The sequence below is a fragment of the Cyclopterus lumpus genome, chromosome 14 (genome assembly GCF_009769545.1).
Source record: "Cyclopterus lumpus isolate fCycLum1 chromosome 14, fCycLum1.pri, whole genome shotgun sequence".
Classification (NCBI taxonomy): Eukaryota; Metazoa; Chordata; class Actinopteri; order Perciformes; family Cyclopteridae; genus Cyclopterus; species Cyclopterus lumpus.
This window is the reverse complement of record NC_046979.1, coordinates 18,721,965-18,747,957: the sequence shown is the minus strand read 5'-3', so window position 1 is coordinate 18,747,957 and position 25,993 is coordinate 18,721,965. Positions and strand designations below refer to the sequence as shown.

Below are 25,993 nucleotides of genomic sequence, written 5' to 3'. Positions count from 1 at the left end.
ATTAATAATAATAATAAAAAATGCAATTACGTGCACATTTCTGCATTATAGACACGTGTGAATGAAGTTAGGTGTTTTTTTCAGTGTGCGTGTTCATAGTGAACACATAAATAAATATGGGGACACTAGATAACACGACCTGGATGCTGTTCCTCTGTACTTCCTAAAGTCCACTTCCTGTTTCCTTCCTCCTCAGTTCACTACCAGAAGATCGTCCACCGGGACATCAAGCCTTCTAACTTGCTGCTGGGCGACGACGGCCACGTGAAGATCGCAGACTTTGGGGTCAGCAACCAGTTCGAGGGCAACGACGCGATGCTGTCCAGCACTGCTGGCACTCCTGCGTTCATGGCACCGGAGACCCTTTCGGACGCGAGGAAGAGCTTCAGCGGCAAAGTGAGTAGACTCTCATCCTTCCGCTGGTGTCGGTCTAAGCCGGCAACCTCATGATTGGAAAATGAGAACCATTAAAACCAAGATGAGCTTTCAGACCTCTGCCGGCCTGCTAATCCATGGAGCAAAATGTCATTGTCAGTCTTTTCCCCTGTGTGTGTGCGTGAGCTGGTATTAATAACAAGGAAGCCACTAATGTGGCTGAGCACAAAACCATTCCCAGAGTCAAGAAACGGAGTAAGGCTATCGGTTTGACGCACCTCGTATTGATCCCGAAATTTCTCGCATCGATGCGCGGTTTCTGCTTTTACAGTCGAGTGATGATCAGTCAAGGACAGCCGTAACGATTGCATTGATTTCCACCTGCTTCTGCAACGAATCACGTCAAAATACCAGAATAGAATCTTTGATTGCAGACAGAGAGGATTGGGATTTGGAGCCATTTTGTGGCCATTATGCACCAACATTTGTGTGTTTCTTGGTGTAAATCAGCAGTGAAATGTCGAATATTTGACACTGCTATGCCACTTCATTGTCAGTCCCAGTGTTCCATCAGAACATGCCAGTCACACAGCACCTTGTCTGATAACGCATGTCTGTGGTATTGTGAAAGCTAACGCAGGCTCAGGGGGCTAGTTTTATAATTTCATTTCTATCAAGGAGTAGAAATGAATTCCTAGGAGAGCTATTCATCTAGGGCGAGAGAAAAGGGGGGAGAGAGAGAGGACAAAGAGTGTGACGGATGTTACCTGATCACACACATCCATTTACACGGTATCTTGATGGCAGACTCCCCCCCCCACACACACACACACACACAAATAGACACACACACACACACAAATAGACAACAACAATGAAAAATCCCTTAAGGCAATCTGCATTGATTTAGGTCGATGTGATTGTTCGTGCAATATGGTGTTTTGATCACTAAATGTATGTTTTTATCACAATTAATGTCCCTGCTGGCTCTTTCTTCAAGGCGCTGGACGTGTGGGCCATGGGGGTCACGCTGTACTGTTTCGTCTTTGGGAAGGCAAGTCTGCACATTTTCTTCTTTTTCTTTTTTTCCATCTGGTCCACCAAAGGCAGCAGTTCTGTTTGATAAACGGCCATCTAGTCTAGCCGTCTCACTTGGTGCTGGTATTTTTTTCACTGTCTTTCCTCTGCTCCACCTGCAGTGCCCATTTATTGACGAGTACATATTGGTTTTGCACAATAAGATAAGGACCGGCCTCGTGGATTTCTCAGAAACGTAAGTCTCTGCATCCTTACCTCTCCTCCACTTTATTAAAAAAGACAGCAGCGAAGTCCCGGCCACTTCCAGTCCACAGCTGTAATCATCCCCTTCGGCCATTTGCTATCTTCTCAACTGCATCTCGGCCTCTTTTCTTTCACTTTTAAATTGCATCTGCGAAAAATAAAAAAAAAATAGCTTGGTGCAGCAGCCAGAAGGACACGCAGTGGATGTCCCCTGTATATGATCAAAACAAGCTCTAAACCTCTATCTCCACTTTGCCTGAAAGGTCAACATAGAAGTGAATAACACTAGAAAAAGACGGGTGAGAAAGAGCCAGGAAGTGTGGCAGTGGCTGCGGACTGATAGGAAAGCACTGATGAAGTGTAAACACAGGGCATGTGAAAGGGCTATGAGTGGCAGGTGGAGTGTGTGTAAGCACAGGGTGTCATGTTGTCGCCCCCCTCCCCCCCCCCCCTCCCCTCCAATGACAGTGAGCGGCTCCGTCGTCACTGAGGGCCATGAGGCTGTCGGCAGAGTGCATTGTGGTCAGGCTGAGCTCACATGAAGCTCTTTTTACGTCGATGACCTCTATTCCTGCCATGCACCTTCAGGTTATTTTACCGACTGTCAGGGAAAGTGCATCTTCATAAACACAGTAAACATATACAGTATATATGATATATTATATTTAGAGCACTGACTTCACTTCCAGTTGTAGCTCTTTAAATCCCAGCAGGACAAAATGGCCCATAAACCAGTGATCCCAGCCCCCACAGGCCTGTCAATCTCAAGAACCCCCTCGTTGACACCCACCGGTTTTCACCCGTTTACTTGTATTCTTTTATTTTTAGCAAACTATCTAATTAAGCCAATTCATTTGAAGGATTTTCATCCATTTGTCCATTACTTTTGTCAATCCATTACTTATTATTTCATTATTTCATTCATAACTTTTAGCTCACTATTTTAGCGCTCCATCCATTAGTTTAAGCTAATTATTTACAGTTTACAGTTTATCCATTAATTTCTTATCTTTTAACTGTTCTGTTGCAAAATTCTCTGCTTGTTTCGATTTTTCACACTCACAACGATTCAGATGTTGCAGCTGACTTAATACGAGGACATATCTTTTTTTTAAATTCAAACTGTCATGTCTTTATGGAGCTGCTCCACAATCCTCCCACCGATCTCCAAACTATGGTTGGCCCGGGCCGGTTTCAGTTGCTTCAAAAGCCAAATATTCCATTCTCTAATAATTGTGCTGTGTTTTTGTGCAGGCCAAAGATCAGTGAAGCGCTGCAGAACCTGGTCTTGCGGATGCTGGACAAGAACCCAGACACCAGGATCACCATCCCTGAGATCAAGGTGACGATGTCACTGTTCACGTTCAGACACATTCTCCTGTGACCGGCTCAAAGGGGTTAGACACACTGGGGTTAATTCGGCATGTCCCTGTGGAGGGCGGCGTTAACGCTGAGCCAGTGATAGAGGGAGAACCAGGTCCAGGACCAGGACCAGGTCCAGGACCAGCCATGACAGATCCCCTCTCCCCTCCATGTTTCCATGACACAATCTAACCATGCGTCAGTGAGTCATGTTCTCACCAGAGACTCCGAGTGTTTTTTTGAAAGCAAGAGATAATAAGGCATTATGTACACACACACACACACACACACAAACACACACACACACACACTCTCTTACTTGACAAAAGTAATGAATTGCAGCTTATTACACACAATTGAGTCCAGGATGGAGAATAGTTCCTAACTAACGCATGTTTTAAGAGTAATGTTTACTGAACACTGGAAACTATTGAGCCGTTTATAGATACATTTGATAAACTTAACTCCAGCTTGTTGGATTATGTGTCTCGAGCTACTTTGAAATCTTTGATTTTAGTAGCACAACAACATGAACCAAAGCAGATGGCTGCTTGGCAGTAAATGTTCATGTATAAATCAATAATAGTGTAAAATATGCATGCTGTGCAGGGCTTAGAACAAACTGCAGTCACCCTTTGGAACCTTTGAAACATGAAGCAATGGACTCAGCTGAGCACTGAGAGCCAGACTTGTATATAGGTATATTATGTGTGTGTGTGTGTGTGTTCAGATGGACCAGTGGGTGACCCAGGGAGGCACGGACCCCTTGCCTCTGGAGGAGGAGCACTGCTCTGCGGTGGAGGTGACCGAGGAGGACATCCAGAACTCAGTCAAGTTTGTTCCCAGCCTCTCCGCCGTGGTAAGGAGCCCTGAGCGTCCTCCATCCCCGAGCGCCTTCATGTCCAGTCGATACGTCCATGCTCATCAATAGTTCACTGTGAAGTATGTATGAGTGTCGTTGCACATATAGGCACCCACCGTCTCTTAAAGGACACAAGGGAAATTATGAGCGCCATCGATCTTCGGATCTATAGCACGCGATAATGTTTACAAGCCGATGACGAGGGTAGAACAATGATAGCTTCCTTATGGACTGATGTGACGTCAGCCAGATATTAACATGAGCATGTATTCCTGCTGTTTACCATCAAGATATACCAGCCATGTGAAAATGCAATAACAAACAATGTCAATATAGGTTTTATTCACTATTATCTATTAGATGTAGGGAATCCTGAAAAGTATTTATTTTTCATGTACGTTATAAACGTAACATAACTCCGACATCCTGGTGTGTGCGAGTTTCCTGCAGTGAATCCATCTCCTCTGTTCTCCGTGCAGATGTTCCTCATCCTTGCAACGGTCCTGTGCTTGTGAATCTTTCAGATCTTGGTGAGAGCCATGCTGAGGAAGCGCTCCTTCAGCAACCCCTTCGAGTGTCCGAGCAGGAGAGAGGAGAGGTCCATGTCTGCGCCTGGCAGCCTGCTCATGTAAGTACAGTGCATCTCATCCACAGAAGATAGAGAACACACGACCACGCGAGGCTCGTCCTCATTGCGTGAGACTGTGACAGAGACCGGTGCCTCACACCTGTCTCCTCTTGTCTGCTGTATCAGGTTAACTAACATTCGTCCCCGCGGCAGCCGCTGCCGCTGCTTTGCGTTGCCATAGCACCATAATTCATTCTTTCATTGTATGCAGCGCAGCTTCCAGCTTTTATAAGTGTCTCTTTTGTTTGTTGCTTGCAGCTTTCAAGGGTAGAGGATGATACAGATCTACCGCTGCCTTTGGGCTGACCTTGGATTTTTCTGTAACACGGGTTGAACGCGTTGCTGGGAGAAAATAAACAGCCCGGGGCCAAGCTGGAGCATCTATAGCTGCCCTGCTGCACAGCGGGGGGGGGGGGGGGGGGGACAGTAATCGGTGGTGTGTGTCCGGCAGACTTCGTCATGAGGCTCTAATCTCCCGCTGTAAAGGGGTTCTGTTAGGTGACTAGGCCGAGGTTTCCCCCGTCAGAGAGCTGCATTCTGAGGTGAAGGTGTTTCCAGAGGATGTGAAGGGAGTTTGAGTCACACTGCCCCCTGCTGGAGAGTGGGGGGGAAAGAAACCCAACGTTTTGGTCTTGTTTAGACCTTTAATGTCTGAACATGAGCTCATAGCTTCTGATTCTTGATCTTCATGCCACCACGAACTATAAACCGTATGATTAATAGGAGGACTATGAAGAGGAACAGGCATATGAGGCTCACACGTAGCATGTGTCATCACCTTTTTTCAACCACTTTCGTTTAGAGCTGTAAACTTGGTTGAGAGCCCCATTTAAAAAAATATTTTTTTTTTAAAAGTAAAAAGAGGATTTATTTACATTTTTAACCTCATAGTTCTAAAATATTTTATTTATATTTGTATGAAGTGGAAAAACAAACTTAAACTGCTGGTTGATCAATGTGCTCGTCATTTCTGTACTAATATCAGAGCCACACATACATGTAGCATCTTCAGGTGGAGGAGGGGAAGTGGGTTGCCTTTGACCTCCCCCCGACCCCCTGAGGTGACCTTTGCCCTCTCACCTGTGACCTTTTTTTCTTTTTCTTTTTTCCATCCATCTTTTCTCCCACTTTGCTGCAGGGACTCTTGGCCCTTCCGGCCCACTTTAAAACTGCACCCCTCTCTCAGGTAACACTTTGTGCAGCACAGTCCGGCACGCTGCCAGCCCACCATCGTCATCATCATCATCATCATCATCATCATCATCATCATCACCATCACCATTATCTTCTTAGACTCCTCCGCTCTCGCTCATCCCCATCATGACAAGTGATAGAGCAGCCTAACCCTTCCCCAGCTGTCACCCCTCATCTCCCTGTTGCCTTTTGACGTCCATCGTGTGACAAACGCGCTTCTGTTGTCTCTGCATTTGGAGACATTCAGCTCTCTGGAAGCGCTCATGTTGACCGCTGTGTCTCTTCCATCTCTCGTTGCAGAAAGAGCAGCACGGGAGACGGACCCAGAGACGGAGAGCTGGAGGACCTGCACGAAGACGAGCCCTCCTCTTGAGTCCTCCAGCAGAGCTTTTGTCCCCGTTCATCCACACGTCTCCTTCAAATCAGTGACGCACCACATATGCATATCGTTCTATACACTGGACCTACGGATGGTTTATCGCTTTTGTTTACGCTCAAACCCTGGTTTGCTATCGTGTCTCCTCCCCCCCCCCCCCCCCCCCCCCCCCCCCCACACACACACACACACACACACACACACACACACACACACACACATCTTCCTCCTCTGGGCACTGACTTAGATCCACAACGTTAACCGCTCAGCCACTTACTGTTGTGACGGGCATCAGTGAACCAAGAGGAGGATCTCTGCTGAAGAAAGACACGTCTGTCAGCGGGCATTAAGAAGAGGAACACTGTCGAGCTTTGATAAACAGTGAGGCCTCGTCATCAGACTGCTTCTCGTCAGCTGTCCCAGCCACAGCCAGCCTGAGTTCAGCATGTTAATGACACTATATTATTGTCTGTTCAGTGATGTTTTTCTTTCGATTTCACGTCATTAATATTGTACAAAGATGTCTCGAGGTATCATCGATGTGATCGCCGTCACGGCCCTGTTCTTGTGTCTGTGCCGTGAGACTCCCCCGACCGCCTGACCTTAAATAATTCTTCTTGCATATGAGAATGTATTATGACACAACCGTCTCGGCTGCAGAGCTCATTTGAAGGCATGTATGATCTCGTTGTCCAAGATAAACATCAAAGAGTGCTCTTCCACAAGAGGTCAAAAAAGGGTGAGCGTTGTATATGTTTCTTTTTTGCTCAGCGGAGGGTTGTCTGACTTTTTCTTTTAGGTAGAGCAGAGAAAGGTCTTTTTATTTTCTAACACTCCAGATTTATATTTCAGTATTCTCTTTACAGACTTAATAAAAAAGGGACTCAAATGGTGGTTAAGGTGAGCACAGTGTGCCATAAAGGTCATAACGGTGTGCTTTGTCTCATGAAAAGGGCAAAAGTCCCCGTTTCACACGATGTTATTCCACCAAAAGTCATTTTCTCCCTCAGCATCATAACAATTTTTTTTTTTATGATTGCTAGATGTGTCAAATGGAGTATTGGAGCTAAATTTCACTCTTTTATGTATGCCATAATTTTGGGCATCGTTAATTCTTCCTAAAAAATATGCATTGGTGGCTATTGTGAAAACGATGGTACTATCAGTATTCATATTTTATAGATATTCTCAAGATATGAATTTAATTGATGAGACGACAGCCCAACATTCTATATAGATAATTAGTCCCAATTGATGACCATTACTTACTCCATAAGCTAGCTTGTTAGCATTTGAACCCTGTTGGTGATGGAGTACAAAATGTTGTTTTATTACAATTTTTGTTTTTTAATTTGTTTGCCATTCAAGGTGGTTGGCGAACTTTAAGAAGAAGAAGAAAAAAAAGGCCAAATGTGTGGGCTATATTGTCGCCACCAACTCAAATCAATAAGATAAATGTTTGTAACGGTCCAGTCAAAGAGTGTAATATGTTGAGGATGGATTCCTCTGACATGTTGTGTGTGTGCAGTTTGCATTGAGGCACGAGGGCTGTTTGAACCCCAAAGATATGAAATGGCGTGTTCCAGCTTCAGAAACCGTGAAACACGCTTTACATGTTTGTGTGTGTTTGTTTGTGTTTGTGTGTGTGTGTGTGTGTTTGTTTGGACGTTCGTCGTGTCGGAAGTTGCAATATTGTTGTTGTCTTTGTCGTCGGGGCTATATGGCATTCCCTTTCTTTTATCAATGTTTTTGTTGAAAAAGTACTGACTGCTTATATTTAAATATTTGCACTTTTCCACTTCAAGATACATCCTGAAGTTATTATTACGCACACACACACACACACACACACACAGCTGTGGTCCGCCTGTAAAAGACCATGTTTACTGTGTATCCGTCTGTTCTCACAGTCTCCTGTGCTTTTCATAATCAATCTGCATGTGGCAGCGTTTCTCCTTTTTTTTTCTTTTCTTTTTATAAAGTCCAGTATGTTTTCATTTCGCCTGTGACAAAATGCCGCTGCAGCTTCAGCGACGACCGCTTTGTGACTGGAGGAGCCGGCGAGGGCCGTGTGTCCGATGCCCGTCGCGTGGCACCGGAGCGGCTTTGTCTTCAGGCCGTGTGTCCAGAGGCTCCGGGATGGAGGAGGAAGCATGTAACCCTCCACAGGACGTTCTCTTCCTGCCGGCGACCACGTATTCAACAGACAATAGTCTTCAGTAAATGTTTGCCTCTGCAAAGGTTAGGTTTTTTTGTTAAGCATTTATCCAAAGCTTTTAAATCAATTTACTGTTGGTTAAAAATGACAATTAGAAAAGAAGAAAAAAGTGGCCAATTAGAAAGCTCCTAAAGGTGTCGGTCGGTCCACATAAGCCACACCCATTTCCAGCTTGAGATTTCCTGCTTACTATAGTAATTTATTCCGTTTTGTAAACCGTTTAGTCAGCTTTTGAACAATGAATGGCATTGGCACATATTGCATAACTCTAACAATATGATATACAACTCTGACTGCTCATGCCAGAATGAACTGCATTTGGCCCGAAGGAGGCATCGGTCCATTGAAACCATCACAAGTTAAAGGTCACCTCTTTCAATAATGCAAACATTCTTTATTGGAGGAATCCCCAATCCTTCACATACTTTATTCTCCCAAAAATAAATGCACAACCGTCACCATTTAGATGAAGAGCTGCATGCGTGGCACGTGGAATGCAGTTATTACAATGTAAATATGTAATATATAAAGAAGCTATTTTTTGCATGCTTTTTGTACACCTCGACCTAATCAAAGACAATAAAAACAAAGAACATCTGAATTCTCTTGACATGTTGCCTGTATTCCTGTTTAACTACTGGAGACACACACACAGATCCCAGTAAAGTTGCTGTGCATCTTTTATTGAACTGCCGATCACAAGGTGCACGCGGGGGATGAGTCACTCCGACAGTGACGCCATCTTGTTTTGACAAAAGACAACGACGGGGGTAATGGATGAGTTGTGGCTGAATCCTGTAAACACAGATGAGTTAAAGTGTTCATCTAACCCTGCACAGATACGGGTGGAGCTGGAGGTTACGCCCAAAGTGTGCAACAAAAGCAAACCGGACTACTCCCCAAGGGAAGAAAAGAAAACACAGGCCCACAGCTGAGCCACGCTAAAGCTCTACATACAACAGTGAGGGAGGGTCACAATCCCTCAGGATGTTGGTGAGGATGTAGAAGATGCTGAAGAAAGAACGGACACGGAGAAATGCCTTTGAGACGGCGTCCTGTCCGATCCAGAGTGCACGTGTGCCATGTCGGTACTGCTTCAAAAGTACCACCTCAAAGGTCTTCTCCCAGGTCACTTCTGCAGCACAAACACAACCTGAGCTGTTGCAGAAAAACAAGAGCAAACTGGCTTTTTGAAATGATTCTTTATTGTTTTGGTACATTTATGAATCTTACCGGTACCTCTGTCTCTGTGCTACATGCGTCCGAGTCCGGGTCCGGGTCCTGTGGGATGGAACCAATAGGATAAAGGACACATTTAAGACCCTTAAAGGAGAGGATTCTCCTCAACATCACACCACAGAATACATGTCTACTCTACTGTCTCGACGTCTACGTGCACTCACGTTGGGCCCGCCAGTGCTCGGACTTGTCTTGTCGTCTGTTTCTAAACCAAGCAACTCGCTGTCATGCTGCAAGAACAACAAATGATCCGCCTGTTTCAGTTAGAGGGGGGGACTGTTTCAGGGATGGGGGAAGATGCTGTGGAGCAAGCATGGATGATCCTAAGCTGCTGCATGGTGAAGTAAGTGTGTGTGTTAGTGTGTGGGGGGGGGGGGGGGGGATCTAGTTCTGACAAATGTAACCTTCCTTCACAATTATTGAAATGCAGCCAAAAGTTGTAATAAATAATTGCAGTGTTGAATGTCTGGAGTTTTTTTCCGTTAAAGGCCTCTCTGCTGCCATCTTGTGGTCAAACTGAATTTGCACAATCGCAACAGAATTTGTGTGCGTCATTGACCTTACCCGTTTCTGTGTGCCTGTTTGTTTGAACTTCATGTTCTTGTAAAATTCTCTTTTTGGGAGCAAATAGAGCAGCACCAGGTCACAGAGCACGGTTGCCTGTAACATCAGAGGTATTACATTAAATATGCAAAGTATTCCACAGATAATAAACAAACTATATGGCGGGTAGTCAGGCCGCAACATACCACTCCAAAGATGCCGACCCCGGAGCCTATCGCGGTCAGCGTTGGGATGATGTCAAACTTTCTGGCCTGTGGGAGGCACGGAGATCAAATGATTCAGCATTCCCCCCTTTTAGTATTTCTCAAGTCAGAAATTCACGTGATAAAAAAAAAAATGTTTTCACACGTTTCACTCACCAGTGACTGTACGATGATGTCGAGCCGGATGCCAAACACTTTGAGAAGGGTTCTCTTCTGAACCTTGTTGTCCAAATAGTGCTTTGCATACCTACAGAAAGCCACGGGGACGATCACAATATGTTACGTGGAATGTATGCGCGGAGGTCTTTGACAAATACTAGCTGTTGCCACATATTCATCTCTATGAGAATATGTCGCTTAGAAGCTTTCAACCTCTGCAAAACACAGGGGCCTATACACTTAATAAAAACGTTTCAGATACTGGGATTCGAATTGTGTGCATCTTGAACCTGTCACGTGGCTTTAAGAAGTTCATATCTGAGAACAAAAGCAGACGGCAGAGAGCCCAGGAGGCCTGAGAGAGGCCACACATGGACAGGCGGTTCAGTGAGGACGGCTGGTGTCACACACTGTCGGGCCGTCAGGATTTACCATGTCCCGTACGTTTGAAACTCCCTCCTGCATCCAGTAAACAAACTCCACACAAGCAGAGCGGCTTCCACTTTTACTTTCACTTTGCTGCTTACTCTTTGAGTACTTAAGACGTGTCCCTGTGGTCATGCTCATTGAGCCTGGCACTTAGAGATCACTGTGTCCCTCCAACCCTCTGATTGTTTGTGTCCCACAGCTGTGCTGACATGTGACTGACAGTTCATGCAGGTCCAACCCACGGGAGCAGGAGGAGACTCAAGACGATGACTGAAGAGTATCAAACCTCTGTTGAAAAGATTGTTCAACGTACTTCTCGCTCGCTTGCTCTCGTGTCTGTCCGATCAATTTGAAGCAAAACGTTAGCTTAGCTTAGCATAAAGACTGGAAACAGGCGCAAACAGCTAGCCCGGCGGTGTCCATGGGTAACAAAGTCCACTGACAAAGCACACACTAATTAACACGTTTTATATTGTTTGTTCAATATCTACAACAAGTGAAGTGTAAAGCTTTATAGTTTGATGGGGTGTTATGTACGGCCCATAAAACCAAACCGGCTGTTTCTTGTCTTTATGCTAATCTAAGCTCAGCTAACCGGTGGCGTAAGTCTTCTTTTGTCCTGAACTATCAGCGAGAAAGCAAATAAGTGTATTTCCCAAAAATGTTCACATCATATAAGAAGTACTTCTGCAGCGTAAAGACCCAGAGTGTGTTTCAGTTCAGGGAGGAGCCTCCACACACCTGAAGTTGTAGCCCACTGAAGCTCTGTTCTTGTCGGTCTCCTCTGGGTTTCCGTACAGACCGTGGAACTTGTACTGTGGTTTGCAGTGTTTTAAGTCCACGTCCAGGTTACATGTCCAGTCCACCACGATACCGATGGCCCCTCCCTGCCACACAATACCAGTCTCCATTATCACACGTGTGCAGCTGTGACGAGGTGGACGTTCCACCTGAACAGTCCTCACCTGTCGGTGTTGAGTAAAGTTCAGTTGACTCACCACGCGGGCTATCGTCTCGAAGTTGAAGCCAGACAGTTTAACGATGTCTCCCAGTCTGAATATGGGACACAGTGGAGCGTCCTTTGGATCGTGGAGGCATTTGCTGATGTAGTCGGCCTCGATGCCCTCCACCAGGTTGCTCCTGAAAGCACAGTCGGTCATGAGAAGGCACGGCTGGAAATGGAGACGTGTTAGCGTTTCGGGGACCATAAGAACCTCAAAGTGCACTTTACATTACATTACATGTCATTTAGCTGACGCTTTTATCCAAAGCGACTTACAATAAGTGCATTAAACCACGAGTCCAAACTCAGAACAACAAGAATCAAGCAGGTACAATTTCTTCAATAAAGTTAAATTACAAAGTGCTATCAGTAAAAGACATTTAAGTGCTACTAAAGTGCTAATACGGCGCTACCTTCCCTATTCAAGATGTGTTTGGTTGCTCATATGGTTTCTGCATTCTAGGTTGTACACATTTTTTGGGATCTTCAGTACAAAATGATGTTTGACTTGACTGAAAACGATTGAGAAATGTATTTTCTTTAACGGTTTAAAGACAAAGTACAACATTTCGAGGGTTTGAACCTCTGTCAAAACTTTCTAACTTCAAGGTCTACTCCAGCGGTTTAGAGTCACACTTTGAAAAAGTCAGAGGATTAAAGTCCACATTAATGCAGTAGAAGCCGAGATATCCGGACTTTCAGTTCCTAGAATAAGTCAAAACGCAAAATCCTACAGTTCCCATAATGCAATTCAGATCTTTTGTTCATCTTTTTATTTGCTATTAATTAACCTAGGATAAATTTGCAACAATACATGCAACATTTCTATTTATCTATCTACCTTTGGAAACATTTGGAGCTGAATTTAATTCAATAGGAATGAAGTAATCACCTTGAGACGCCAAATATGGGGAAGGTTACAGAATTTTTGATGAACAGTGTGTAGTTCTCTGCAGACATCAACATAGCAGGTCTAATTTGGATTAAAGAGAAGAGAGAGTCAAACCCAGCACATTGGGGCGCAGAAATCCTCACAAATGATATTTCCTGTGCACGGACAATTATGTGATCCGGACAAACTTGCAGATGGAATATTTCAGCGAGTCCACGTACTCTGGTATGTTGTGATCGTTCTCAACGGGGCACCAGGCCAACACCTCGCAGGTCTTATTGGCTTTCACGCACACTCCCGTCATTTGCCCTTGTAAATAGAGACACTCCAGAGTTCATCACAATCACCAGACACACAAACTTGCAACAGCACATTTCATTTGGAGCAGCAGCTGAAAGAAGGACTGGAGGGCCCTGGCGCTAACATGCATCGCCCTATCTGGAATCGGGCATCAACAGCAAGCGCTGATGTAGCTCTTTGCTTTATTTCCCCCCCGATCCGGACGTAGAATCTCTCTGCGTGTGATTGGCTGTGTCGCTTTCAGTTCTGCAGCGCTCGGCTCAAGTGGAGCCCAACAGCCTGTTTGTCTCAGCCCCCCCCCCCCAACACTGTGTTTACTTGTCCACTAACACTGAGACGCTGCCTTTAAGCGATGCTGGCTCCTCGAGGTGCATTTGACTGGTCTGAAACAGACAGATCTAAAGCTCTGGCTAACATCGGTCTTATTGAAGTTGATGTGGGGCACAAAGGGCATGAAAAGGCTCCCAAGGTAACCCCGGGACAGATGGAGGACAGTAAAATGTTCATAACCGCTCTTTGAATTCTCCGTGCTGTCTTTGGCCCTATTAAAGAAGCGTCTGAATGGCTATTTGTATTTGACGTCTCTGTGTGCTTATGATTCATGCCTGCTCCTACGCACAGGAGTTATTGTAACATCTGCGACTGTATATACAGCACATGCACGTGTCTGCTTGCTTAAGGCAGGGTTTTATTCCAATGCTCACTCACTGTGTGTGTTTGGTTGTTAAGACTGAGGTCGTTGATCTTAAGTCGTCTTTTTTTCTCGCCGCTGGACCAGAGCAGCTCACAAGCTCCTTCTAAATGTTTGCCATCGCTTACTCAGACGCCCTGTGTTTTAGTTCTCTACTGTGTGAGCTCATCCTACAGGAGTTCTCAGGAGCCACGGCCCTCTCTCTGCACACACACCGCTCCATAACCCCCCCCTCGGTGCATCTTGAACCTGTCACGTGGCTTTAAGAAGTTCATATCTGAGAACAAAAGCAGACGGCAGAGAGCCTGAGAGAGGCCACACATGGACAGGCGGTTCAGTGAGGACGACGGCTGGTGTCACACACTGTCGGGCCGTCAGCATTTACCATGTCCCGTACGTTTGAAACTCCCTCCTTCACAGTCAGAGTCAGAGCTGCAGCTGTGCTTGCCTGTGAGCTGTTGCAAAGGAGAGATCGGGGTGAGGGGGGGGGGGGGGGTGAGCGCGACATGGAGACAACAAAGTTCTGCATTTACTGTGCTGTTCATGTTCTCTTGAGGACATTTAGTTGGACGCTATTCAACCGCTACACAATTACCCAATTACAGAAACAGTCTTGGAATGAGATGCGATTCCTTGTTTAGCGTGACTATTTATGGACGTGTTTCAGTGGGAGGGACCAGGAGAGAGGAAGGGAGAAAGGTTTCCACCTACCTCTGGACACTTTCCCATCTCCTGACCTTCAGTTATGATGTAGTTTGTCATCACCACAAAAGATGAGTCTCCCTGAGGTTGAGGATTATAAGAAGTGGTATGTTAAAGGAATATTTTTTTTGTTGAGTTAGTTGTATCAATCTTGTCATCTGATTCTTGCCCAGAAAGTAAAAACAATATACAAACACGTAACATGATATCTTGAGTGTTTAATCTGCTAAACTTTGAGTCATTGGCGCTGTACCGCTGTGTCGTACGCCGTTCAGTGTAAGGGGGTGTCAGCGATGCAGTTTTGCTGGATCCTCTACCACAATATGCCCTATTGACCATTGAGTTGATCCTCATATTCAGAACATAAAGTATGACCTAGTTATTGAAGTTTGACTCAAACTAGAGCACTCAACTTAGTGATCAAAGTGAAAGGCGTCATAAAGGTTTATCACACAGGACCATGTGCCAAACCCACTCTGAATTCAGAACGGCCCACGCCCAGATCTCAAAGCAAACACGACAATCTTCCCTGTGCCTCTTCATTTCTTTCCCACCGATAGAGCGACACAGCAACATTTTAGAAAAACAGAGAGAGAGAGAGATATACAAATACTTCACGGGAGCCTCTCTTTGTTAGGTTGTTTGACCAGTTCTTTACAGGATGCACACAATGTTTTTTGGAGGGATACACCTTGATGTTGTAAACCAAATGTACTCTTGATGGTGTGTGTGTGTGTGTGTGTCTGTGTCTGTGTCTATGTGTGTGTGTGTGTGTGTGTGTGTGTGTGTACCGCCAAACAGCTTTCTTCAAGCGTCGCCTGCCTGACTCCGCCTGATGTTTATGCACTCTGACAGTCTGATTCACATCTGACTCTGACCCAGATGTACTTTATTCAGTGACTTGTACCGGGTGCAAAACTCATTCTCGACCAATCGGGAGTCGCGCCCCGATCGGCCAACCAGTCACCAACCTGCGGCGGGAAGACGTAGTCAGCCACATCCCAGACCCTCTCCTTTCCGCTTATGTTGGTGTAGCCCACTCCTTTCATCTTGGTGAAGACGGAGCTGACTGCTTTGTCCGTGGACTGGTAGCCTTTCTCGTAGATGAACACCCACCTACGGGAGACACGGAGAGCATCGTATCAGGTCCGTTGGCCCCCCCCGGATCCCCGCTCCGCTCTGCAAGGGCATCTGCAGCGGGGATGTGGACATGCTGCACTACATCCCTCACGGGGGCCCATGTGCAAAGAGATTGTCGCTCTGCAATGTCCCGTTACTTGTTGCTCGTTGAGTGCAAACATTTACAAATACATATTTCAAAGTGATAACTTATCAGTTTCTAAAGATATGACAATGCTCCATCACTATGGAACCAAATCCAGGCCAATAGTTTTGTTTGTGTATTTGAAATAAAAATAAGTGTATGAAAAGTTGTGTTGGTTTAAATATAATTTAGATACAATACATTTTGTAATTTTTCAGTAGCAGATTTAATATTTTCAACTTTCAATCTTTTTTTTTTACAGTTTTGAATCTTATTTTTTCGGGTTCAAATCTTTTTTTCACTTTCAGATCGTTTTTTTCAGGTTCAGACTTTTGACCGGGATCTGGCGTGGGGGGCGTGGTTTCAACTACAGGGGCGTGGCATCATGAGTGACAGCGTAACAGAGGGCTGAGGACCTGCCTCAACTACGTTGCCTTCAGGAAGCGTAGGGACCGCGAGAATTATGACTCGATACTTTATATATGCCAGATTCACGGGATTGGCAGTAAACAAAATTGACGCTAGTGACTAAGTTATGTTTAGCAAGCTGTTTTAGACTATACTTGGTATGAATCGCAGTAAGAGCCAATAACTATGCCAGGTTGTGCCGTTCACAAACCACACTATGCAAAAGAAAAACAGTTTGAAACAGTGTCTTCTGAACTACCCCTAAGCCACAGAGGGAAGAAGCTGACTGGAAGTACGAAGTATATAACATTCACATTACAAAATGCTTCACAATAATAAAATCTGAACCTTTTGATCTGGCATAATTTACCGAAATCAAACATGTGATTGCACAGGCAACACTCGCTCTGGTGAGCTACGTGCATTATTAACGTTGATGTGACAAAAGAAAACGTAGTTAATGATGATTATTAGTGATATATTTACTAATGTGAGAGTTAAATTAATAGTACTCTGTAAATCCTTCAGTTTCTTCTAAGCTAAGCGGTAGCACAGAAGACTCATTAAAGGGTAAGATGCCGGACATGATCAGCGGTTCAAATCTTAATGGGAACCGTCCACTGAGTTTGGTCGCCAGCCAATAAGTCATATTTTTCGTCATAAAGATGGATAACTTTTCTTGATAAAGCTGTCGAAATCCTAAAAAAAAAGACACACGATCCTGTGTATTGATTCACTGAAGGTCAGTATAACAACAGTTAACAGTCATGTTTAATGAATGTGTGCTGCACAGGGTAGAATATCGTTATGATGATTGTTCTGCCCCACATTTTTATGTGTTGCATTAGAGACGCCAAGTGGCGTAGAATGCAATTGTATTTTTGTTCTAGAATGTATCCCTCCTCTCTTACCGTAGTTGGTTCTTTTTGTTTCTGATTCTACTGAGAGGACATGCTGCAGCTACGTTTCCCCTTTACTGCTTGGTAACCTTTGAAGTTCTAAGTCTGTAAGTATTTATGTATGTAGCATGTAAATATCTACTACGGTATATTTTTCTGTGCATTTACAGTTATAGTATAATCTTTGTGGTGTAGCAATAAATGCTAATCGCGATTATCATCAGCATTTCATCATTGATATCCATGTTAAAATTAGCTTAGACTCTTAACTAGTCAGGGGTGTCATGTTGGCATGATGGCTTTATGCTAAATCATAGTTTTATATTCATGTATATGTATGTGGACAGTTTGTAATATCATGTCATGTTATGTTCCCACAGTTTTACAAAATCAAGATTCACACTAAAAACCCTACACTCTACTTCGGATTCCTGGGTCTTTATTTCATGGATCTGCTGTTAGCTATCTGCTAAGCTAACTTATAGAAGCAAAAGCAGAATAAGTAAAAAGACTATTACTCAGTCGGCTATCAAATGAAAAGTGGATTAAACACACTGCAGACCAGAGATACAGCTCAGCACAGTTTTAACGAGCGATTATGGAGGAAAACAAAGAAGAAAACCCTCTGCGAGACACATCAGATGAACAGTCTCAATACTCCTCCTGTTCCAAACGCTCAAACCAATCTAGCCATTCTTCAACACACAGCTCTGCTGCAACCAAGGCAAGAGCTAAAGCAGAAGCTGCTCGGGTCAAAGCTTCGTATGCCCAGAGAGAAGCAGACATGTTAATCAAGCAGGCACGGATAGAGGCAGAAGAATTCAAAGTAAGAGCGGAACAGCAAAGAAGAAAAACTGAGCTACAGCCAAACCTACATGCACTGAAAATTCAGGGCGCTGCTGTAGCAGTTATCACAGAAGCTGAAATCCTTGAAGCAGCTTATGATGACGAAGGTGGAGAACCACCAAGGCAAAATGTGACAAATCTAGCTCCGTATCCACCACCTCAACGCACCAATGAATATGTGCAACGACATTCTCGGGACCATGGTCAGCAACAGCACCAACTCACAAAACGAGAACCTCTCTCTCCATCAAAGCACCAGCCAAATATGGACAACGATGATGCAGATAATCCTGGTCTCCAAATTGACAGTTTGGGTGAATTGCAAGACCACACATTCCAAGAATTACCAGCACAACACCAGAGCATGAGCACAACCAACCTTCAGTGAAGCCGTGTGAGCCCTCTGAAGTTCCTCCAAGAAGAACGCTGCCCCTTCCAGACTCACGTTATACTGCCAGAAGGTACAGACCACGTCATGCACTCTAGAGCAACTCCGTATGTCCAATCAGATACAGCTGACCTAGCCAAATACCTAATTCGCAAAGAAATAGTTAGCTCTGGACTGTCAACTCCATCAGTGACCTGAACCTTACCCCCAGAGAAGAGCTAGATTTATTAATCAAATGGCTTGGACAACAGTCTGCAGGCAACATTAATAATGCTAGCTCAGGGCTCCAAATGATTTGGTGGAGATTGGAAGAATGCTATGGCTCAGCTGAAATGATTGAACATGCTCTGTTAACAAAGTTAGAAGAGTTTCTTAAGATCTCAAACAAAGAAAATGAGAAGCTGAGGGAGCTAGGGGACCTGTTGCTAGAACTGGAGGCAGCTAGGAAAGATGGGTTCTTACCTGGACTCTCTTACCTCAACACACCCCGTGGAGTCAACCCCATCGCACAGAAGCTCCCCTATAACCTGAGAAATGGATCTCAGTTTTGCTGCTATTAAGGAAGATCAAAGCGGGGAGCAACAGGAAGATGAGACTCCAGAAGTTATGTTGAAATGCACAGAAGACTGCGGGAACTCCGTCCGGACACACAATCATGTTCAAAAATATGCTTGGTCAAGGTCTACCCTGCAGGTCAATGAGAGAAAGCTGTTAAAGCCTACGCTGTCCTCAATGAACAGAGTAATAGGTCCTTGGCAAAGACGGAGCTTCTCGACCGTCTTGACATTAGAGCAGGTGCTGCACCATACATCCTTAAAACATGTTCAAGGGTTATGGAAACATCAGGACGACGCGCAACTAAACTCAATGAGTCAATGGATGGCAATGTACAGATCCCTCTCCCCACACTCATAGAGTGTGACATGATGCCTGACGACCGTTCGGAAATCCCCTTCCGAGAGATAGCACAATATTATCCCCACCTCAAGCCAGTAGCTGATAAAATCCCAGCTATTGATCCTGATACAGCCATTCTCCTTCTCCTTGGCAGAGACCTACTACAGGTACACAAGGTGAGAAAACAGTACAATGGACCCAACAATGCACCATATGCTCAACAATTGAACCTTGGGTGGGTTATTGTTGGAGAAGTATGTCTCAGGGGAGCCCACAAACCCAACAGCATCAACGTCTACAAGACCAATGTACTACATGATGGGCGTACGTCTTTCCTTAGTCCAAGTGCTATCCATGTCAAAGAGAAAGTTAACAAGATGACAAAGTCAGAGTAATCAAACCTTCGAAGACACAGAGCTCCTGGAGGACGACAATCTTAGAAGCAAGGTTTTCGACAGGACAAAAGGATGAGAAAATGTCAGTATCCGATAAGGAAAAGCCGTTCACTGGGAGGGGCATAACAACGATCAACAGTCTCTATGATCCCTTGGGGTTCGTAGCACCAATTACGATTCAAGGGAAGGCACTTGTCAGAGACATCTCTAAAGAAGAGTATGATTGGGACACACAACTCACAGCAGAGAAAGAAATCCAGTGGAATGCCTGGAAAGATTCTCTCATGGATCTGAAGCATCTTCAGATTCAGAGGACCTAAATTCCTGTTTCTTTGCTCGCTACAGCACACAGAGAAGCCAGCGGCACTACATCAGAACCAACCATAATCAGATAATCAGATTATGGATTTAGGTCTGTCCCTGCTAAAAAGGATGAGTTTCCACATCCAGGGATATTTGACCTTCTATATCCTGAACTTCACTGAAGGAGCGATTCGAACAGCCGGATAATTGTGGATAACAGGAAGCAAGGGATTGGTGTGATACATAAATGTGTCACCTGCAAAAGATTAGGAGGAAAGTTTGAAGAACAAATAATGTCTGACCTACCTGTGGATAGACTCACTTTGGATCCCCCATTTACTCATGTTAGACTTGACGTTTTCGGACCTTGGACCATCTCATCGCGTAGGACCAGAGGTGGCCATGCAAAAACCATGTCATGTTCACCTGAGTACACATGCGGTGCACATTGAGGTCATTGAGAATATTACAAACTCCAGCTTCATTAATGCTTTGTGAGACAAAGGCTGCATCTGTATATTGAATCCACCACACTCTTCTCACACGGGGGTGTGTGGGAAAGGATGATCGGTGTTGCACGCCGCATTTTAGATGCCATGTTGTTGAAGGAGAACTGTCGTCTATCACATGAAGTGACACTGGTGACACTAATGGCTGAAGTCATGGCAATTATGAACGCGGGACCTCTAGTTCCAATGACTTCTGGACGGATCACAAAAATCGTGAATACATCCATTCGGCTAAGTGACTGAACTCTCGTCAAGCAAGGTGGGCTCTTTCTTTTTTCGTTTTGAGTTTTTGCTCTCCTACAGACCAGGCTCCAAGAACATCAAACCCAGTGCCTTGTCCCGTCAGTTCCAGGAGGAGGACACCAAGGATTTCATCATTGCTTATTTGGTCTGCTCCCAGCAGAAGAGCACTCGCCAACCTCCCTCCGGACTTCTTCATCCTCTGCCCATTCCTAGTCGTCCCTGGTCCCACATCGCCTTGGATTTTGTGACCGGCCTACCTCCTTCTGACGGTAACACATCATCCCGGTCATTGATCGGTTTTCAAAGTCTGCTCTGCTCATCCCACTACCCAAATTACCTACCGCCAAAGAGACTGCTAAAGTGTTGTTGCAAAATGTTTTCCGGCTGCATGGTTTGCCCATTGACCGGGGACCACAATTCACCTCTCGCTTCTGGTCCGAGTATTGCAGGCTGCTGGGAGTCACCGTCAGTTTATCTCCAGTTTATCTTCAGGGTACCATCCCCAACTTTACGATGTCTCTCCTCTCGCAACCCCTCCTCCTGGTCGGAGCAGCTCTTGTGGGTTGAGTACGCCCACAACACCCTTCCCAGCTCAGCCACCAGGCTCTCTCCGTTCCAGTGTCCCAGGGATATCAGCCACCACTGTTCCCGGAGCAGGAACAGGAGGCCAGTGTCCCCTCTGCCCAGGCATTCGTCCAGAGGTGCCGGTGCACCTGGAAGCAGGCCACGCTTTTGCGCTCCTCAGACCGCTATCAAAGGTCTGCCAACAGACGTTGTGTTCCTGCACCCCGCTACGCCCCAGGACAACGGGTCTGGCTGTCTACGTGGAACCTTCCCCTTAGAGTGGAATCAAGGAAATTGGCCCCTCGCTTCGTTGGCCCATTCCCTGTCTCTCGGGTTATCAACCCTGCTGCCGTCCGCCTTAAACCAGTCAAGGAGAGCCGGCTTCAGTCCTCCCCCAGACCGCCCCCAGCTCATTGATGAGGCACCGGTCTACACCGGTCTACACCGGTCTAGAACTTTTTCGATCCTTCCCTGATCACAGATTTCCATCAGGCTCATCCGGAACAACCCAGTGGGACGTCAGGAGCCGTCCCTAGAAGGGGAGGTTCTGTCACGAATTCCCCGTCATATTAGTTGTTTTCACCCTGCCTGCCTGGTTAATTAACTCTCATGTAATTTCAGATTGTGCCCCTCACACCTGATCATCCCTCATTCCCTTCACCTGGTCCTCACGTCCGTTTCACCAGTTGCCCAGTTCCTCATTAGTCCCTCACTACTTAGGTCCCCTCACTTGCACTTGTCCTCTGCCAGATTGTCTTGTGTGTTAGTGCCAAACTCTCCAGCGTACCTTTGTCCCATGCCTAATCTCCCTGTTCTGACCCTGTTTCGTCTGTCCCATCGACCCTGGATTTTGCCTCCCCCTTCTCAGATTTGTTTGCCTGTTTCGACTGACCTCCCGGTTTTGACCCTGCCTGAAACTAAGTAAAAGTGTTTCGCTTGTCCATCTGCCTCTTAGTCGTACTGGTGAGTTCCAGTACCTGTAACCCTTACAGTTACATTTACATTTCTGTTTCTCTCACCCCCTCTCAGCAGCACCTCTTTCAGGTGCCATCCTCCCACCCACAGATCTCACTGTCCCAAAAACCAGAGCACCAGTGGAGAGACTTGGGAACCTTCGTTGCCACGTGTGAGACGCTGACAGATTGGCAGCCTACAGCTGACCCAACCATCATGTGCTCTCATTCGACAGGCTTCTTTAAACAACCATTTGCATTTTCCACACCTGCTCTCAGATCTGTTTATGTCATGCATGAAAATAACACATTACCTGACACACTGACACATTTGTGACTGATGTCTCCTCTATTTCCCCTGCCCTCAGCTCAGTTCCAGCAACATTGTGGGCATCGCATAAATATGACGTGGGACTCACCAAAAACCGCCAACCTGTGGTGATCACCCCTCGCTCAGACTTCCGTACATTATTCAAAGTCTCACAAAAGTATCAAAGGTTAGTGAAAACACCAGAGAATATAGCAGTTCCTCCCTCTCTCATAAATAAACGGTACATAAAGTAGAGCTAACTTTTAGCAGCTGGCATGCTTACACATTGATGTATCCGTATTAACAAAGTGATAATCAGAATATATCAGTTACAGGGGCCAATTGTACTTTTGCTTCTATGTCTTAACATATACATTTTGTTGATGGGCTTTAGAGTACTTCTAAATTCTTTTATTGGTGTTTTTGCTGAAACAAAAGGATCTGTGTTGCACCTGTATGTGATTCAATGTTTCAGGTTTGTTCTGGTCACACTCGGGCGCAGTACTTTTTAGATTATTGCAGAGTGAAGCTGCTCTATCTGTGTCTGCCCAGGAGATATAGGAATGACAGCTGGTGTGCACTGGCGAGATACTATACGTACACACACGCGCAATACGCACACGCAGAGCTATTTCATATATTGTGTGAAAAGCAATTACCCCCCAGCATAAAGCCTACAGGGCAGCATGTACGGTTCATTTGTCCGTACACGGTGAAAGCGCCTCCCAGCACCAAATGAGTGGAATCATCCTTTAAGCTGCAGACTGAAATATGAAGTAGCGTTTGCACGATGAGCTGAACGCCACAACTTCTATCAGAGATCAAATCGTGAAAGTTTGAGCTTACATTCAAGATGCAGGGGAGGGAGAAAGAAATAGAGCACATTAATGGAATAAAGAAACCCATGAGCGTGAAATAATGGAGGAATCTCTCAAAACAGCAGTCTAAGTGAGATCTGTATCTGCTCCGACAGAAGCAGAGCAGAGAGGCAGAGAGGAGGAGGAAGAGGAGGAGGAGGCTCCTTGATGTGCAGAGGGCTTTTCTTCCCACCATACTGTGGCTCCGAGATTAGTGTTGAATGAACAAAAAAATAAGAAATATCGCAGCTCATCACGACGAAATGCAAACAATAGATGGACATTTTTGTCGACTTAAAAGTGACGAGGCGAGAGTTAATTATGGTTTGCCGAGGCTGCCGTTCTCGCGTCCTCACTTCCTTCAAATTGATTTTTGTGGGATTCTGGGTTTTTTTGTGTGAGATTTACTCAAATAGGATGCCAAGTATGCACACGTTTTCATGCACGTGAATGAAGTTGTCAGTTAATGAAAGCACAACATATTTATCTGTAAAATAAGTGTCTCAACAACGACAATAAATTCATATATTTTGACACATTGAATTTTTTTTTTTGTATGTACCAAGTCTAAGGTCTAATACGCCTGACAAGACAACCAGTGGTCCACTGGCTCAGTGCCAGTGCGTTGAAAGATACAGGCCGACTTCTGCCTCACAATCACATCTCATTTAATGCCCATCACCAAAAGGCAAGTGACAGGTGGGATGACAGCAGAAGAGGGAGCTCTGTCGTGCACCATGTACCGGGTACCCTTCACAGCAAAAAGAGACAAAACCTCTGAATGTCTCAGAAGCTGTTCCCTTTTCTTTTTTTTTCACTAATTCCAGCGCACAGAGGAAACTCAAATCCTGTTTCACAGTTCCCAGTTCAAGACTTTTCAAGGTTTGAAATGAAAGAAAATGAGCATCCACATTTGTTGTGGCCACGACCAAATGTATGGGCCCCAAAGAGAAACCAGCAGTGGGGCGTCTCCAATTAAATATGAATAACTGAGAAGATATCTCTACCACGTGTTCGGTAAGCGTCACCGGCAGAAGGTAACGTGTTTCGGCTGAGGCCTCTTCATCACACGCCTCAGGTTCTGATGCTCGGAGGGGGACACACACGCGTACACAAGCGCAGACACGCACAAGCGGTCCGTGAGTAATTTTAAAGAAGAAAAAAACGTAGTGCCAGGAAATGAGTCCAACATGTCGTAGCATGAGTGTGGAGATGTGTGTGCGTAAGCATGTTGTTGTTGTGTGTGTTTCAAGTTGAGAAGCGCATTGAACAAGATACCCCACTCTTTTCCATTCTGCCGTCACTCAATCTGTCACGACGTCCCGTCTGTTTGCAGTTCCTATTTGCTGTGTCAACAGTATCGCTGGCAGGGTGCAGCGAGTGTCTCTGACCATCGGTGGCACCCACCTGAAGTCCTTCTTTATGTTTTTCTAAAAATGTTAACAGCATGGGATGCTTTTTTTTATTATCATGTACGTGAGCAGAATTAAGAAATCAGAGTTATGTCACTTTAAAACAACCCAGCATAAAAAACAAAAAAGTTCAAGGGTCCCTGAAAGGTAATGTTGCATCACACACCGTCACTCCACGCAAGCTGTAACATGACAATGCAAACCAAAGGCTCCCCGTTGCCCTTCTGAACACCACAGGAATGACGGATGAACGTGTCGTGTCTTACCCAATGATGTAGGCCAGGACCACCAGCTGGATCAGACGGCACACCACTCCCACCTTCCTGTTCCTCACCAGCACCTGGCGCGGCGTCTCGTACTCGAAGAAGAAGTCAGAGACGGTGTTGGTGATTTGGCTCTTCATCTTCTTCTCTCATCGGCTGGCCCCACAGAGAGGAGGGTCTCTCTCTCTCTCTCTCTCTCTCTATACACCCCACTTATACACCCCACTTATACACTTATATTCTCTTCCTGGTCTCCTCTGCTTTAGTTCCTCACTGGTGACGAAGGTCCTCTGCCTCCTCTCATAAGTAACATTTGACGCGCTTCATGAAAAGTCCTCAAGAGTAGAGCTCCCTCCCTCTCTCCCTCTCTCCCTCTCTCTCTCACTCTCTCCCTCTCTCTCCCTCCCTCTCTCACTCTCTCTTTCTCTCTACCTCTCTCCCTCCCTCTCACTCTCTCTTTCTCTCTACCTCTCTCCCTCCCTCTCTCGCTCTCTCTTTCTCTCTACCTCTCTCCCTCCCTCTCTCCCTCTCTCTCCCTCCCTCTCTCACTCTCTCTTTCTCTCTACCTCTCTCCCTCCCTCTTTCGCTCTCTCTTTCTCTCTACCTCTCTCCCTCCCTCTCTCGCTCTCTCTTTCTCCCTCTCAATTCAATTCAATTAAATATGCTTTATTGGCATGAATGTTGCAAAAACAGTATTACCAAAGCATTAAGACATAACAACATAACATCCATCCATCCATTTTTCAATACCGCTTATCCTCATTAGGGTCGCGGGGGCGCTGGAGCCTATCCCAGCTGACATAGGGTGAAGGCAGGGGACACCCTGGACAGGCCGCCAGTCCATCGAGGGCAACAACATAACATATACAATTAATATAGATAGATAGGTAACAATAATAATATAACAGAGTAAATAACTACAGTATATAAGTTAAAAGAAAACACAGTTTGTGTGTGTGTGTGTGTGTGTGTGTGTGTGTGTGTGTGTGTGTGCCCTTGGGGTG

The 25,993-nt window shown here is 45.4% G+C and overlaps 2 protein-coding genes across 7 annotated transcripts in view; one reads left to right on the top strand and one right to left on the bottom strand.

Moving 5' to 3' along the window:
• camkk1a (calcium/calmodulin-dependent protein kinase kinase 1, alpha a) overlaps nucleotides 1–6,228 on the top strand; it is a 40,420-nt gene extending 34,192 nt beyond the window's left edge. Inside the window, exons 10-16 of the mRNA XM_034549515.1 lie at nucleotides 197–396; nucleotides 1,376–1,429; nucleotides 1,575–1,648; nucleotides 2,911–2,998; nucleotides 3,749–3,877; nucleotides 4,405–4,508; nucleotides 6,003–6,228. Of these exons, the coding sequence (XP_034405406.1) occupies nucleotides 197–396; nucleotides 1,376–1,429; nucleotides 1,575–1,648; nucleotides 2,911–2,998; nucleotides 3,749–3,877; nucleotides 4,405–4,508; nucleotides 6,003–6,075 (722 nt within the window). The 3' untranslated portion in view covers nucleotides 6,076–6,228. The remainder of the gene's footprint in view (nucleotides 1–196; nucleotides 397–1,375; nucleotides 1,430–1,574; nucleotides 1,649–2,910; nucleotides 2,999–3,748; nucleotides 3,878–4,404; nucleotides 4,509–6,002) is intronic.
• A 3,111-nt stretch (nucleotides 6,229–9,339) lies between these two features.
• Nucleotides 9,340–25,352, bottom strand: p2rx1 (purinergic receptor P2X, ligand-gated ion channel, 1). 6 transcript variants are annotated; one of them, XM_034549520.1, is made up of 13 exons: nucleotides 24,993–25,352; nucleotides 15,450–15,594; nucleotides 14,488–14,559; nucleotides 14,162–14,231; nucleotides 13,007–13,094; nucleotides 12,786–12,866; nucleotides 11,856–12,030; nucleotides 11,632–11,777; nucleotides 10,459–10,549; nucleotides 10,285–10,350; nucleotides 10,100–10,195; nucleotides 9,536–9,577; nucleotides 9,340–9,431 (listed from the first exon to the last, which is right to left on the bottom strand). In XM_034549520.1, exons 1-13 carry the CDS (start codon nucleotides 25,127–25,129, stop codon nucleotides 9,426–9,428), a joined length of 1,215 nt encoding a protein of 404 aa, XP_034405411.1. In that variant the 5' UTR covers nucleotides 25,130–25,352; the 3' UTR covers nucleotides 9,340–9,425. The 6 variants fall into 6 exon arrangements, with proteins under 6 accessions (XP_034405411.1, XP_034405410.1, XP_034405408.1 ...); XM_034549519.1 differs by having other exon boundaries at nucleotides 9,343–9,431; nucleotides 9,530–9,577; XM_034549517.1 differs by having other exon boundaries at nucleotides 9,353–9,454; nucleotides 14,174–14,231.
• Between the last annotated feature and the right edge of the window lie 641 nt (nucleotides 25,353–25,993).